Below are 17,105 nucleotides of genomic sequence, written 5' to 3' on the forward strand. Positions count from 1 at the left end.
AACACTCAGCCGTAGAGTTCAGATTCTTTTAAGATTAAGAAGGGATTTTTTACACCACCAGATCACCTAGAAGCACAGTGAAAGGAAACATCGCATTGAAGAGAAAAGACACAATGAAGACAGTTAAACTAATGCAGGAAAAACTTTATAAAATCCACATTAACACCTGTGGTTAAGGGTGTCTGGATGTGACCAGATCACCCAGGACAGGCATTACTGACAGGTGTGAACAGGGTTTCTCTTCTTCGTACCTGTTTTATCTTATTGCGGGAGCTGGTGATGCGCTCTGTGATGCTCTGGTAGGTCCGGATGGCAGTGGTGAGTTCAGCGTAATGCTGAACAATCAGTTTATCCAAATCTCTATCGCAGGTTTCAAAGGCCTCTTCCAGACGACCCTTCTCTGTCTCTCTGTCCTGCACATCATCGCTGCTGGACAGAGTCCTGAATAAGATGCAAAGCAATATGACATAACTTGCACCTTGACTGAATAATTCATAAGACAGATTTGAATGTTTTGGCACAGGAAACATGCTCCATGTCACGACTGAGTACATAATACATACAATACCTTGCAAAACTATTCAAACCACTAAACCTTTTCATACTCTCTCAAATTACAGCCACAAACGTCAGTTTATTTTCTGGACATTCCATCTCCTTGACAACACAAAGTGGTGCGTGATTGTGAAGTGTCCCCCTTTATTCTGGTAGCTACAAAAAAATGCAATTCAACCAAATATCTTCCAATGTTATTGAATTAGTAACTTCCAACCTGTATGGGAAAATTAATGCGTTAAAACAAAAACCTAAACATAAATACTTTTATGAGACCATTGAACACATGTTATTCCATTGTTAAAGAATGCCAAAGGCCAAGTAAAAGTCTGATCTGACTAAGGTGGTCAGGCCAGACCAAAACTGAACTTTTTGGCCAAGATGAAAAAACACTACAACTGGCAGGAAAATAACACTGCACATCACCCTGGTCTGAACAAACCACAATAATGGTGAAGCACAGTGGTGGCAGAATCATGATGTAGGGGTGTTTTTGGTTGTTGTTTGTGTATTACTTCACATTCTATTTGGGCAACAACAGCATTTATTGAGAGCTGCAGGCAAAATACAGCAATAGTTGCTCAAGCTGAAAAATTTTACAAATCAGATCAAAAACATGTATTAGTTTCTACATGTACAAACTTGGTAGACTTATCCCAAAAGACTTGTAGCTCTGTGTAGTGCAGAAGATTGTGGTTAAAACCCTTCTATTGATTCAGGAAGGGTTTAAAACAAATGCACGCCACACTTCTCAGTCTGTCAACACTTTTCAAAACCGTGTATAACACCTGTGCAGTATTGTGTTGGTTTTATTATGTATAAGCTCAATAAAATATATAGAAAAATGTTTCTGTAAATGAAGTGATGTATAAAAAGCCAGAGTAAACGAGCGTTTGTTTCTATCTGATATTTTATAACACAGGAAGGATGCAGCTACCTCCCATGTAGCTTCCCAAAGCTAGCTGTCATCTCGTATCTGACTACAAATATAAACAGCGAAAAGCTCTTCTCACGTCCTTACTGCATTGTTAGCCTCGCAAATAAAATGTTAATTAACCTTACCTTATAACAGAGATAAGAAGACCAGAAGGGTCTTTGTTTTTGCTCACAGCACTCCTGTATTTGCCTGTTTCAGCTGCCATTTTTTTTCCAGCTGCAGAACTCAAACAGGAAGAAGGGAGCGTGTGGTCACGCAAGGTGTTCTGGGAGTTGTATTTTTAAAGTGGAAACTAGCCGTTGTAACTCGTATGGCTGAAGCGGAATTAATCAAAGGAACCTGTGGAACTGATGGTGTAACCAGCTCACATTCAGGGGTGAAAGTAAGGGAGTACGGCAGGGTACTGCGTACCCCTAAAAGATTTAGAGGGGGCACGCAGTACCTGCAAGAGAGGGGAGCGGCTGTCTGATGTAAAAAACAGTGGGTTCACTGTGCAGCCACGTGTGCGCCCACTAATTAGCCGTGACTGATTCGTTTTTCAAGAACAATCTAAAACAGACTTAATCAGTTAATAAATAACTTTTTTTCCCCCTATTTCATATTGTTTGTTTCTGAACTGTTCGTGCTTTGCTAGAGCAGGGGCGCAACACGTCGATCGCGGAAGACATTAGTACAAACTGAACGCCGCCAGGACGCTGAGAGCAGCACGTCCTCCTCTGACTCCTTATCAAAACGTTCGTAACTTTATTAAAGAACAACAAAAAAAATCAACAAAATTGATCGTGCTCAAATTAATGATCCAACAACAATAATAATCTTAGTAGCCTAATTATTGTTTCAACAAAGTGTTGCGCAATTCTGTGCGTTTCGGTTCCATTATCATAATAACTAGCAGAGCAGGAGTTTAAAATTAACTAATCAACCAACGTTGTGTTCAGGGGAGCACTTATTAATGATAGTAAAATAAATATCCATCCATCCATCCATTTTCTTTACACCCTTGACCCTTAGTGGGGTCGGGAATAAATATCAAGCCTGAAATCCAAGCATTCATAACCTCAGATGTTCTTTGACCTACGTATGTCATAGAAGAGGTCATAGCTACAATGAGCTCACTGTAGTTGTGGGGGAATGTCTTGCTTCTGATCGTTGCTATGGAAACGGTCAAATCAGCTATACATGACTCAAACTGTTAACCCTTCAGAAGGGTATATTTTAGGAGGCTATGGATTAAAACAGGGATCTTAATGGTGAAATATTAAGTTTAGATTGACAATGGTATATTGAAACCATTAATTTAAGTTGGATTTTTCATTATTATATCAGGTTTAAAATTTTGAATCATACTTGACTTAAAAATACCTTAAAAGTAAAATTAAATGTAACTTACAGACATTTGCTGCAGCTGCTGTTGTAAATTGTGACAAGAAATTTTGCCTGCTTGGAGAAGAGCAAAGAAATAATTTTGGTTTAATAATTTTACATGTTAGCATAGAAATAGAATATAGGATGATCCCAAAGAAATGACGCTGCCCCTTCATATTTGATGGGTTTTAAAGGACCCACTCGAACACATTTGTTCTGTAAGGTGTGGAAACGTAAAACAATAGACAGAACGTAATGTCTTCCAGCTTTTTCTGTGTAACTGAGAACTCAACACCAACAGCAGCACAGCGTCAGCAGCCTACACTGCTGAGAGCTGGGAAGGAGATAAATGAGTCCATTTCTATGCTTTCCTGTAAACTAGTTATGAGTCTGTTGGTTTTTCACTTCTCTTGTATTCTATTTATTAAACCAACTGGTAAACCAGAAATTTGTCTATGCACCACAAATTTGGAACAAACTTCCAGAAAACTGTAAAACAGCTGAAACACTGGGTGCCTTTAAATCTCAACTTAAAACCCACCTATTTAGAGTTGCTTATGGCTAAATTAGGTTTAGAGTGCGGGTTTTGATGTCTTTGATGTTTTTAATATTTTTATCTTTACTTTTCATCTAGTTATTAACTTCTTTTTATTTCTCTTTCACCCTGTCTATGTAAAGCCCCCACCCCCGGAAAATGTCCCAGTTAAACGAATCGATATCTAGGGGTGTGAGCATCCTTGTTAAATGACATCTTAACTAAAACTCTGAGGTGTGAGATGTTTAACTGAAGTCCTACAGGGGTGCAGGTTTTAATATTTTTATCTTTTTTAACCTCTTTTTTTATTCTCTTTGTCTTTCTAACTGTTTTTTCACTGTCACATGCTGTTTTTATTTTAATTATGTAAAGCACTTTGAAATGCCTTGTTGTTGAAATGTGCTATACAAATAAAATTTGATTGATTAAACAAATGTTTATCTGTTTTTTAAAAAATTGTAGTTTCTCTCTTATGTCTCCATCAGATGAGCAGCAGTAGCAGCTTTTGGTGACATTATTATTAATAATAATTACATTGTTTTTGAATATGATGCAGGATTTAAAATGAACTGATGAAGATGGTCTATGTGTCTAGTCTGGCCTGGGAGAGACGTCTGTGGTTCCCTTCTGGACCTGTTACCCCATCAACCCGATGTGGAAGGCTATGTTCAGAATTTAGGTCTCACGGCATCTCAACGTGTCAACATTGCAGCCAGTGGGCAGAGGGAAATACAGCTCCACTTTGTAGCAATTCAAGAGCTACACAGCTTTTATTGCAATTATATAAGCAATTATATATATATATATCTATCTAATTGCTTCTTTGTGTGCTTTATACTTTTGTCATAGTACCCCCAAGAATTTAAAACTATTTTCACCCCTGCTCACATGTAGTTACCTTTTTATACATAGCAATATAATTTTTAAGGAAGTTATAAAATGAATTACTTGCTGTAGGCTAAATGTGCATACAGACCGAGTTGTTCTACGACTGTTTTTTATTTTAATAGAGTTTGACTTGGGGGGGAGGCGGATGAGCAAAAGTGATCACAAAAATGCAGACATGTTGTGTGTTGTTGTTGCTGCTGCTGCTTTTTTCTTAAGTTCATTAACAATTGAATTGTTTTCCCATAATTTGGTTTAACTTCTGTTGCGTTTTAAATGTAAGAATTTTGTCCCTCCAATTTTCGCCCATAAATAGAATACACATACAGTAAGTAGACTTTCTTAGGAAAAATAAAACAAAATTTTGATTTTGTTTTATTTTATTTTTGATTCACCCAGAAATATTTTTACAAATATGTGCTCTTAAATGTGTTTCTGATCTTTCAACTTAACTTCTGCTATTTTCTCAATGCTGTACATTGTTGTTGAGACTATATAGCACATGTGAGAACAGAATAGAACCCATTGTTTTTAAGTTGGAAAAAAACTGAATGTTTGACAGTGGTGTACAGATAAGTCCGTGGAGAGTGTTTCTGTTTTAGCATTTTTTTGTGTAATTTTTGTACTTTATTTATTTTTTTAAATATTTATCATAAGATATGATGCTATTTAAAACATCGGCCCTGAGTGTCCAGGTCTGAAGTCACCTATGGCATCCAGCAGTGCTAAATATCCCAAATATTAGACTTCTTACACCTGCAAGAATGAATGAAATGAAAATGTAAGAAATAGTTCTTTCTTGCTTATTTTCTCAAATTAAACAGGAAACAAAAAAACACAATAAATTGTACAACATTTTATGCAATTTACTATCCTTTAGTGCTATCATAGATATATTCTAGTATCTAAAAACAGAGAATAAATCCTTTATTGTTAGATTTTCACTCTGGTCCTCCTGAGACTGACAAGGAAGTGCAAAGGAGAAAGGAGACAGGCAGTGAAGGTCAGTGAGTTAATAGCCAACACCATTTAGAACATATAGAACTGGGTTTTTCAGGCCTCCTGTGCCCTGTATCTCTCACCATATCTGCTGTACCAACGAGAATGGAAGAGAGCATTGATTCTGGAGCAAAGGAGGTCGATCTCCCGCAGCCTGAGTCCTGATTGATGTGCCGGTGGAATGATGAGATAACATTGCGGGTGATCTTTGTTTCTCAACCACCTCCCCAAAAAGCAATTGCTGTGTCATGCAGGACCTATTGTTTGCCTTTAAAAAAAAACACCTCCCATTACCAAGTCCAAGTTATGTTTCAAAGCTCCTATCACCTCACCTTATACTGACAAATCATATTCCACTGGGCTACTTCCTCCAAGGTCAGTTGCTGTAAAACAGCAACTTCTGTTAAAAGATGAACAAGGTCGTAAAAACTTGTTTAAAGGCCTTTGAATTCATGATGCTAAGTTTTTATTCAGTGAAAATTAAGCAGGATTTTTTTCCTCTTCTAATTCATGTTCTAAAATTTTCAGTTTTGTGTGTTGCATATTTGAGATAGCTAAGATGTGCAGAATAATTAAGATAAGCTTATGGTGTCTTCAAGGCAGATTTCAAAAAACTTTTTTTTTTTTTGCCTGTTGGAGAGAAACAACACTAAAATCTCATAATTAGATCAATTGCAGGAAGGAGCATTACAATGATCAAAAACAAGATGGATAATGATACCAATTAAATCAACCTCTAGGTAAAATTTAAAGCAAATCTTAGACATGGATAGCCTACAGGAAAAAAAACTGCTTCTTTCTGTTGAACATTACAACTGACTCCACTGAAGAGATGGAAATGAATAAAATAAAGTAACATTATCGACAAGCATGACGGTAAGATAAATCCTTCTTGCTCTGATAAGCCTGATGTAGAGAAAAGAGTCTTTTTCACACTCCAACATTCAGTCTCATTGCCGTGTAAAAAAAAAAAAAAAAGAAGGAAAAACCTGAAGCGTTTCAAAGCAAGCCTCAGGGCACCGCATTAGCAAGAGCATAGTAGTGCAGTGGGTCTTCTTTGGGGAATGACATCACAGTGTAAAAGCCGTTTGAACTTCCTTTACTACAAAACCAATATCATTCAAAGTTGCTTATATGTCTAAACAACGAACCCCATGATGAATGGCTTTGCATTATAAACAAATGCCTGTGGTCAGTGTTTATTGTCTTACAAGATTTATTAGGTCACTGACCGCACAATACACGTGTGTATTAAATTTTTAAACGCGTTTCCACTTTTTCATATTGTTTAGCATGATCTACACACACTCGTGGTTCAAAAAGCCTCCGCAAAAATGCAAGGATAGGTATAAAAGAGTTTCATTAAACATGCACTGGGATATGTGTGTAATATATCAGGTTTATTTGTACGAGCTGTCACGCTCTAACCTCCTAGAGACGCATCAAACCTCCACCTGCAGTTTTCTGCTCTGTGAGACTGCATGAGAGTCTGTCAGTGTAGTTTTACACAAACATATTAAAAAGCTGAACAAATCAAAAGACTCTCATGTAAATAATGAATAATGCTTTTTCAGTGTGGATGATTGATTCATTTTGATTACTTTTAGTTGTTTTATGACCTGTGAAGTATTTCCGTGCATACTTTTTTAAAAAAATGACTTATTACTGGTGTCTCTAAATGAATACTTAAATGTTCAAAATCCATTAAACTCAATAAAAACTAGTCTTATTTTAAGTTTTTTTCCCCTGCTTATAAGTTCGTTACTTTTTTGTTTGTTGCTCTAAAATGTTTGCGGTTGACAACAATACAAAAGCAGAATAAATTGAAAAGGGGGAAATAGTCACAGGGGTGTGAAGCAGGTGTGTGGCATCAAGAAAACAACTAAAATATTGTTTTCAAATGTCCGTTATGAGGGATCAGTGACCTGCATGTTTTAATGTTTCCTTGGTTCAGCTCAAAAAGACAAAAATCAAAGTTCACTTCATCTTCAAATAAGACTAGATAAAAATTTTGGCACCAAAAACCATATACAGCTTTTAATTTGTATTTTTTTGTAAAATAACTAACAAAAGTTTTCTTTTGTTAGTGAAGTGTCTGACTTCAGTTGTAAATTTCATGAGATGTTGAATTAGAAATTTCATTCCTCCTCTGATGTTACAGTATAAATAATTAATTTTCAGTAGTGGTATAATAATAATAATAATAATAATAATAATAATAATAATAATAATAATAATAATAATAATAATAATAATAATAATAATAATAATAATAATAATAATAATAATAATAATAAAACAACATTACTGAACTGGTTTGAAACTGGAATTGACCATTTCAAAATGCTGGCCTCAATATGTCAGAGTTTCTTAAAAACTTGATGAGAATAACTCTTCTGTATATTTTTAGTGCACAACTTGTTGGATGATGTAGAAACACTGCCTAATAACACTTTTAGTTCCTAATGAATGTAGGTAAAATGCCAGTTAGCTTTTACAACTTACATAAATGTGTATGTATAATTGTTATATAGGAATATTTCTTTTATTTGCCATAAAATGGAATCGAAGTTGTGTTTTAGGGCTCATTTGTAACCTCATGCCATCCATCCATCCATTGTCTGCCGCTTATCCGGGGTCGGGTCGCGGGGGCAGCAGCTTCAGAAGGGAGGCCCAGACTTCCCTCTCCTCAGCCACTTCTTCCAGCTCCTCCAGGGGAACCCCAAGGCGTTCCCAGGCTAGCCAAGAGACATAGTCCAGTGTGTCCTGGGTCTTCCCCGAGGCCTCCTCCCTGTGGGACGTGCCCAAAAAATCTCACCAGGGAGGCGTCCAGGAGGCATCCTTACCAGATGCCCGAGCCACCTCAACTGGCTCCTCTCGACATGGAGGAGCAGCGGCTCTACTCTGAGTCCCTCCCGGATGACCGAGCTTCTCACCCTATCTCTAAGGGAGAGCCCAGCCACCCTGCGGAGGAAACCCATTTCGGCCGCTTGTATCCGTGATCTCGTTCTTTCGGTCATGACCCAAAGCTCATGACCATAGATGAGGGTGGGAACGTAGATCGACTGGTAAATCGAGAGCTTCGCTTTTTGACTCAGCTCTCTCTTCACCACGACGGACCGGTACAGTGCCCGCTTCACGGCAGAYGCTGCCCCAATCCGCCTGTCGATCTCCCGCTCCCTTCTTCCCTCACTCGTGAACAAGATCCCCTGATACTAAAACTCCTCCACTTGAGGCAGGACGACCCCCCTGACCCGGAGAAGACACTCTACCCTTTTCCAGCTCAAGACCATGGCCTCGAAAAAAAAAGAAAAATCATGGTTGCACTTATTACACAGGTGTATTCCATCAAAGGGAGGGAATTCATTAGATTTTGTTAATTTAGTTACAAAATGTTTATTAGAGGTGAGAAACACAGTGCTCCTGAAAACCAAGTATACTCTTACTTCAACTTTACAGTACTGTCACACTTTGTGTTGTTAGGCTTTACGTGAGTATGTATCACGTATACCTACATTATTTCTTGCAAGACACTAATTCTAGCATTGTGTAAAAATATTTCTTACACATTAAAATTAAAAATATAAGTAAACGTGAATGCTTTGACTATTTTTTAAAAATGATTGAACGACATCACAAACAGCACCAGCCATCCAGAGCTCAGTATGTATGTAAACAAAAAAAAAACTAATTGAATATCTTCACGTGATGCCGAAAAAGTCAAGAACAGTACTGCTGTCTGTCACATTACCGCCCTGCCCACTTCAAAGCAACAACCAATGAGCATTCTTGATACACAGACGGGTTACTTACTCAACCAATAATCTTGCACGTTGTTAAAAAACCCGTCATGCTAAGGAAGTGCGCACTTTTCTGAAGCCGTGTAGTTTGGGCCACATTTGTACTTGACTGTACGCAACCGGGACAAAAACAGAAGTGTGTGGTTATATTGTGTGTTATATGTAGCCCAGATTAGCGACTTTTCTGACACCCTGCGGTCTGACAATGGGAGCAAACAACAGTACCCGCCGTGTTTCATTCGAGTCAGACGAGAACGAGAATATAACAGTGGTGAAGGGCATACGGGTAAGTTACAGGGTAGACCTGTTGAAAGAAACCGGTGTTACTTCTTTAATTCACAGGCAGATATGCTGTCAGAAATTAGGCTGTATGCACACGGTGTTAATAAATATAAAACAAGCTAAACTAGAGTGAAAGCATTTGCACTCAACTCTTCCAATGCTAGAAGTTCTGCTGAAAGTAGGGGGTAAAGAGATTTTATTTTCAAACAGTGTGAACTTTAAAGCACTGCAACTTTCAAATGTGTCCAAGAATTGTGGAGTTTAAAAAGAAATCTCGATAAAGAAAGATTGACCCCATTCTCCTTCTTGCTTTGTTATTCCTTTAATTGTCTTATTGTCCAGAGGACAATATGCATAATGTGTTTTATTAGCAGCCTCTGCTATTAGGCTGCCATTACAAATTCACCTGTGCCACTCTCAGTTGATGTTAAATATAGCCTGAGAGGCTTTCGCTGATCACATAACACTTCAGTGAGCTTGACTCTATTATTACTCAGTTGTTAGGGCAACATGGAAAGCTTTTGTTTAGTCCTGTTTGTTGTAACCCCATAACATTTGTCTACTGTAATTTGAATGGATTTGCATTTCCCCTGCCAATTAGATCACGGGTTTTGAATGAAGGTTGCCATTCACTCAGGCCATGTGTACTGCGTGTTTTTGATGTTTGAGCCCATATTTATTATAAAAAGTGGAAAAATTTGATTTGGTAGGTGTTTTTCAGGCCTGACAAATTATGAAAATCACTTTGTTCCATGATTCGTTTAACAGGACGCTGGCTTAAAAATTGAGGAAAGAAGCATTTTTTTTTACTAGGAGTTGAGAATGGTTAAATCTTCTCAATAATAATATTCTCCTATATTCCAGAATTTTGGCACTTCATCATGTGTAGCATAAGAAGCATTTTCCCCTTCAGAGAATATAATGATCTGTTTGGGGCTAAAATCAGCTAAGAATGCTTGTGATTTCCCTACTTTCTTGTGGCGCTACTTTAAGAAGTGATCTAATCTTGTCAAGATAATCGTGGCTGCAACTTCAGAACACTTTTTTTTTCTATCGCCAAAATGCTGTTTCACAAAGAATTGGAAGTGATTTAGCTTTCAGACTAGCAGCAGTAGTTCCTCTCATCAGTTACCATTCACTTTTCTTGAAAGGAGACATGATGTGCTTTTTAAATGTATACTTCTCTTAAAAATGTTCAAGAGATGACCCAAAGGGCTGGCAGACAGAAACAGTGCAGTATTCACTTTGAATTCCTGCAGGCTTCGCTTGTACAATGTTTAGATGACCACCAGATAAGACAGTTTGTGATTGCAGCTTTTTTCTTTCTTTTTTTTCTGAACACTGACATTGACGGTGCATGTTTACAGTGAAAATATCCTGAAACATGCTCTTTTTGTACTCACGTCTATGTTGTTTTCCACTCACTTCTTAGTGCTTTACTTTTGCTCAAACAAAATTGTTGGTAAATGGCAAAGCAGCAAGAAAAACATTATTTGAACCGTGTATTTCAGTATTAATGCCCTGCATCTTAGATTCTAAAAGACACTTTGCCTTGCAGCTGCTGCCTTGCATTTTCAAAGTGTTCGTGTTTCCCAAGCACATTAAACAATCTCTCAGGACTGTATTATTGGAATCAAAAATAGTTTGAATCACTTGCAACTGGTTTGCTGATTTACTTTTCATATCTTGCATTACATAAAATGCAATCAAAATGCAGGGCTATGGATTATGAAGCAACATTCCAAGCTTTGAACATCTTACTTCTGTTCACTGTTCAATCCATAATCTGATAATGACAAGGGTGAGGCACAAGCTCTTGCTGGATGTTTCCCGTATGCTATAGGGAGGACACATGTGGATGAATGTTCTTTTTTTTCAGCAGGGAGGAAAGTAAGCTGGTCAGGGTTGATATTAAGGATAAATGGAGGTAAAAACAGGAGAACCAAGGCAGAAAACATTAGACGTATGACCAGGTTACTCTATATTCCTTAGTTAGAGTGGCCTAAGATGCAAGCTTTAATCCAATTGTCAGTCTGTAGCAGGATACAGATGCTCTTCATCCAATCTCACTGAGAAGTTTGGGCACTTGCTTATTTTTCTATAAATGTGATACCTGTGCAAGATGATTCTACAAAGTATCGACTCAAGTCCGTCGCAATCAGTTCCAATCAAATACATGAACGTTCAGTCAGAATGAATATTTAAGCAAGTTATTGAATGAGCTGTGATTGTTCTATGCAATACCAAAATTTGGTTTTGTGGGAAATCGTGTCATATGTTTGGTTATATTCTCATATGAGATTTCTTTCTCATTTACAGCTTTCTGAAAACGTGATCAAGCGCATGAAAGAACCCACCACTCCTCCAAAACGGTTGCAGAGTACTCCCACTTCAGCAACTTCAAAGGCACCGACCCTCATCCCATCTCCTCTACTCCGACCTGTTCCTCCTCTCGCTGACCTCGCCACCTCCTCGCCTCCCTCCCCTCCTTTTGTAGAACCTGCAGCACCTCCAGCTCCATCTGCTACAGAGTCTGTGGCCACGCCTCCTCCTAAACCTCCCACACAACAGGTAGCAGAGAACGCCAAAGCTGACTTGGTGCTTTCTCATTCATCTCCCTCAGTTTCTGCTAACGCTGTTGCTGCTTCTGTTCTTGAGCCTTTAACCACCCTTCCTGCACCCACTCCTGCTCACACTGAACAGTTCACTCCTGCTTCCTGCCACGCTTCAGATTTGGTGGAAACTGTAACTCCTCTTGCACCTCCTCCCTTAACTCAATCCATCGCCTCTCCTCCCTCAGTAATCAAACCAATTGCTCCTTCTCATGCTGTTGAGCCTCTTCCTTCACACGTCCATAAGTCGGAATCCCTCTCCTCCCCTCCTGTTTTCAAACCTATCACCATACTGCCAGCATCTTTGCTCCCTTCAGGGGACTCTTTGCCTCTGCAGTCTGCTGAATCTTTACCTACAGCTCCCCTGCCTGAGTTTACTGCTTCTTGTGAACCAGTTGCACCTCCTCCCCAGCCCACAGCGGAACCATTATCACCTGCTTCAGTCCCTGAGCCAGTGGCAGTGCCTCAGTCAAGTCCAGTTTCGCCACCTGCTGTGCCACCAGCAGGTGAGTTTCATTTCTTGTAGCAAAAAGAATATGTTACAGAAGTATAAATCTTTAGAAATGTGTTCTAGTAATATGAAGCTGACTGAGACTAAGGGTGTGATGAAACTTATTAGGGAAAATGTGGGAGTGGTTTCTTCTGACTTTTGACACATCAGTGAACTGTAGTTGGGGCCTAACCCTACCCTAACCCTAACCCTTTAAATTTCTTCAGAAATGTTCTAGCTTATTTTACTAGCTTTATCCAAAACATATACTTCAGAAGCAGCTTCGTTTTATTTAGTCCTACATTGAGTAAAAACTTGCCTATTATGTTTAAATAATGTTTTTTTCTGTTGGTTATGGTTTTGTCTTGAAATGTCTTGGACATGGTTTCTGTAACATGTTTAATTAGAAGGCAAGGGTTATGTAGTACTGAACATGCCATAGATTTGTTTTGCATTTCATTTTGATTGTGCCTATTGTGTGGGTGTTAACTATAAGCCACCTTAAGCTGTTTGCCTCCAACTTTTCACGGCAATTATAATTAGTCTTAATTTAAAAAAATGGCCTTGCAGTAGCTACTGTCATATAGTGATTTATTGCCATCCACCGACTGTTAATGGCATGATTAATTCTTTTTTTTAATGAAAAAGGTTACTGAAAGTGCAACATAATGATTGGAGACCAACAGCATCTTTAGGACTCTTTATCTACTTATTTATGTTTTTCTCTTAGTTTTATGGAGTTTGCTTGTGAGGATTTGTCTTCTCTGACAGCTGCTGTAGCTGGGAAAACAAACTGCTTTCCATTTCAAGCAGCATGACAAAATAAAAAACATCTGTTAATAAGTTTCCATACACGAACATCTTGGGCATTGATCTGACATAGAAGGCAACTCGTACTTCAGACTCCAACATCCGCTGCACTTAAGTCGCAACACTTTAGACTCGCTTAATTGTGTGGCCTAAAGACTTTAGACTTGATCTCAAATCCTGGTCTAAGACTCGAGTCTTAATAGTTTGTATCTCATGTAATGAAGAGTGGAAGGAAATTTGTATATTAGGTACATAGTGTGAGGCTACGCATGATTATTTGTCAGTGGCGTTCTGGATTACGGGATGTTACATGCTCATATTATTTTGTTCATGATAACTGTAGTTGAGTAACTTGCCTCCAAAAGATCTCACTGCTAAGCTTGTTGCTGCCTTAAGAAAACCTTTCCCCGAAGTTCAACACAAATTTACTTGCTACACTTGTTCTTCTTCATAATGTTGACATTTCTACATCTGAACTTGACTATTTGAATGTAATTTGATTGCTATTCAGAATTGAGAGAAAAAAAATATTAAATGTGGATTTAGAAAATGGTTTCCTGGTATTATAAAAAAAAAGTCTCCTCCAAACTCTATTTAGTGCAGTTTATAATTAAGGAGTGGAGAAAGACAGGGATTAGCTGGTGTTTACTTATTTAATACAAAGAGAGAAAAAACAAAAGAATTGTTGCATTTTTATCTGACAGAGGACATTTGAATGTTACCTGCTCATTACGCTACACAGAAGTATCAGTGGGAGTAGATTCCTTTTAGGGTAGCATCCATGATGCTACTCCATCCTTGACTGTGCTCAGTCAGTGAGGTAATTAAAAAAGGCCAACTTATGCCACGCCACACTAACTCCAGTGATTAAAACGACACCTCCGCAGTTTAATACAACAAACTTAAAAGCCTAATGAAATGCACTTTTTCTTTAAAAGTATGTTTTAGGTTCTTAAGAGTGGACTGTGTCATGCCTGCAGTAGGAAACGGAAATCTGGCTGAAGAATGTCAGACCATTTGTGTAAAACCAAGCTGACAAATGCTCAATACAGATCCTTAAGTTAAGACAATCTTTCAATTTGCAAGACATTTACTAAATCTGAAGAAAGGTTTTAAACATATACTACTGTGTGGAAGCATGAAAGTGTTGGATTTAATGTGTTTTATTTTCACTTGATCATATAGCCTCATAATGTACAATAACCTTATAAAATAATGTCATATCAATACTATGAGAAAAAAGTTATTTTGGCCCACAAAGAAAAATTTAATTTATTTACAAGTTATAGGGAGTAAGATAAGTTTCTTATGGATCTTTCAACAAATTTATGTAAAAAAAAAAAAAAAAAAAAAGATTTGTCTTGCTGTAAAAATCACAATGTTTTTTCAGTATGTTAGCAGGTTGTGGAAGGATCCTGCTTAGTTTTTAATGGTCCAGTCCCATTGATGTGATGGCACCAGTTCAAATAGTTTACACAGAAAGGTTCAAATCTCTGTTTCTGCAGTGGCTGAAGTATATTCTGGACAGAGGGTTAGGACACTCCAGTGACCTTTCCAGCTCAGTTGACCATCCTCTGCAGACCACGTCTGTTATGCTGCAGCTACCACATTGAAATGCAGGACTTCCACACATTCACAATTTAATGCTATATATTGCGTCAGGTACATATGGCATTATCTCATTGAATTATATAACATCACAGAGTTCATTATCACTGGAAAGTATCTTCAGTTCATGAAAGATTAGGATGTACCAAACATTTTATTTTTCGTTAATTATTTAGGCCACTCTTTTGAAATACATGGCTCATGTGTTTGCTTGTCTTCTTTACACTCAAAGAACTGAGCAAATATTTAAAATTTAAATAATGTATCTTACCTTAGTCCTCTCATCAGAAAAGACTTTTGAGCCTTGTTTATGCATATAAATTTTTCGGCTGGCTGGTTGCATCAGCAATGCATCATCACTTTAGCAGTGCCTCAACCCACAAAGCCCTCTCTCACTGCTATAGAACGTAAACAATGCTGACCTGCGGCTACCTGCGGCTTGGTAAGTTGGGGCTTAACATTTCCATGCCGAGTTCAACCTCCCTCGCTGCAAATCAAAATGCATAAAGACAGCCAAAAAATGCCTGAATCCTGTCTTGAGGTGGTTTAATGAAAGAAACCGTTGACTCCTGTATTGGTGAAAGAACCCAAAACTCTACCTAAACCACTGCAAAAATCAGTGTTGAAGATTTCACAAGAAACTAGAGCAAAAAAGAAAAAGAAAATGTGTCGACTTGGGGCGACTTTTTTCGTAGCACCGTTGCTACAACTGTCCTTTAACTTGGCATATGACTCATTCACTGTCCACATATATTGTGTGTTGACATTCACAGTATTAGCCCTGGGAGGTCACCTCAAAGAGTTGGAAACGTTCCAACTATTGTAAAAGTGGTGGGAAAAAAGTCAACTTATTCGATTGATCATGCTTGGACACACTCTTTTTAAGGAGTAAAAAAAGGAAGGTGTGATGAATGTGAATGTGAATCTCGTTAAAAATGTTACAAAGTTCAGCCCAATTCTCAAAGGGTGCGACCTTAATGAGGCAGACATTGATTATGTGTGTCCACGAGAGTTGGGTATCGAGTGAGGCTCTCAGCAGGTCGGCTGTCTCTAAATCATGCCCTGAGTAAGTATGTGTGCTGATTACACCATAGTCAAGGTTGAACCTCCTACACCTTCTCCAATATGCTATAAATATTCATATGCCAGGGCCCACACACAGTCCTGGACTAATAGTCTGTTTAAAAATGTCTCCTGGGGTTAGAAAAGAGAATGGAAAGATGTGAAAGGCAAAGAAAAATTGCGGTGGAAGCGCAAATGCATAAAGTGGACACTGATGAACTACATCTTTGTAGCATCCTTATTATTGTAAGAAAATAACTAAAAGCTTTTTTGGGGTTTTTTTGCAATCTGTAATTTGAGATTACCAAAGAAGTCTGATTAGAAAGAAAACGATATGATTGCAGTTGTACTATCATAAGTTGGAAACCTGCTCTTGGCACTTTTTCCTGTCCTTTTTATTCTTTCTTGGGCATTGTGGAAGGTGTGTAGTGACTCGACCAAAGCACAAGGTAGAAACGTGAGGAAGTGGTAATGTTACAGATTATGCCCTCCGTGTGGGTCCCGGGGTTAATGAAACTTCTGATGAGAAATGCAATTTGCCTTTGTCTATTATCTCTACTGCCAATAGCCTGAGCTCCGCTGCTTCGCCACCTCCTCTGTGGGTTCTTCCAGGGGGCCCAGCGATTGGTGGGAAGGAAAAAGAGGGAGACGCATTTAAAAAGATGATGAGCTTTTAATCTTTTTAACATTTACATGTCCTACTCAAGATTGACAAGGTCTCTGTCAATCTGGAATTGTCTCTGACCCAAACGGCCTCCCTCAAGGACCCCAGACAGTGTTTATCATATTAGAACCTGTTCTGTGGCTGACCCTGTGGACTCGCCAGCAATCTGAAGCCTCTCTTTGGAAAGCCGGAGAGGAAATGTAGAATTGTCTAAGCTTTCCTGAATTTTTAACACCATGGAAATATACTTGAGGTAGTGCTCTGTGAATGTATTTTTAATTGTTGATAATAATAAAAAAAAAAGTACAAATTTTTCATATATAATCAAATTTTGGCAATAACACAAATGTCTACTGCATGATGACATATTACAGTGGCTATTCACCGGTGTATATTTTGTTACATTTTTATAAATAAACATAATTTACAATGTCCTCAATGCAGAAACGGTTATAGCCTGTTTGGGCAAATAAGCCCCCACTACTGCTCCCACCTCAAATT

General features: G+C 38.1%; 2 protein-coding genes across 5 annotated transcripts in view; one reads left to right on the plus strand and one right to left on the minus strand.

The window, feature by feature from the left end:
* exoc4 (exocyst complex component 4) overlaps positions 1-1,736 on the minus strand; it is a 112,908-nt gene extending 111,172 nt beyond the window's left edge. The window contains exons 1-2 of one of the 2 annotated variants that reach the window (XM_008400669.2): positions 1,618-1,736; positions 252-441 (exon numbers count right to left, since the gene is read on the minus strand). In XM_008400669.2, the coding sequence (XP_008398891.1) occupies positions 252-441; positions 1,618-1,697 (270 nt within the window). In that variant the 5' untranslated portion in view covers positions 1,698-1,736. Of the gene's footprint in view, positions 1-251; positions 442-568; positions 654-1,617 lie in introns of those variants that run through there. The other variant, XM_008400670.2, reaches the window with a different exon arrangement.
* A 7,379-nt stretch (positions 1,737-9,115) lies between these two features.
* Positions 9,116-17,105, plus strand: part of chchd3a (coiled-coil-helix-coiled-coil-helix domain containing 3a) — a 63,662-nt gene continuing 55,672 nt past the window's right edge. Inside the window, exons 1-3 of one of the 3 annotated variants that reach the window (XM_008400673.1) lie at positions 9,117-9,362; positions 11,678-11,929; positions 12,383-12,476. In XM_008400673.1, coding sequence (XP_008398895.1) covers positions 9,282-9,362; positions 11,678-11,929; positions 12,383-12,476 — 427 coding nt within the window. In that variant the 5' untranslated portion in view covers positions 9,117-9,281. Of the gene's footprint in view, positions 9,363-11,677; positions 12,477-17,105 lie in introns of all 3 variants that reach the window. The other 2 variants (XM_008400671.1, XM_008400672.2) reach the window with 2 other exon arrangements.

The sequence above is a fragment of the Poecilia reticulata genome, linkage group LG23 (assembly GCF_000633615.1).
Source record: "Poecilia reticulata strain Guanapo linkage group LG23, Guppy_female_1.0+MT, whole genome shotgun sequence".
In the NCBI taxonomy this organism is placed as follows: Eukaryota; Metazoa; Chordata; class Actinopteri; order Cyprinodontiformes; family Poeciliidae; genus Poecilia; species Poecilia reticulata.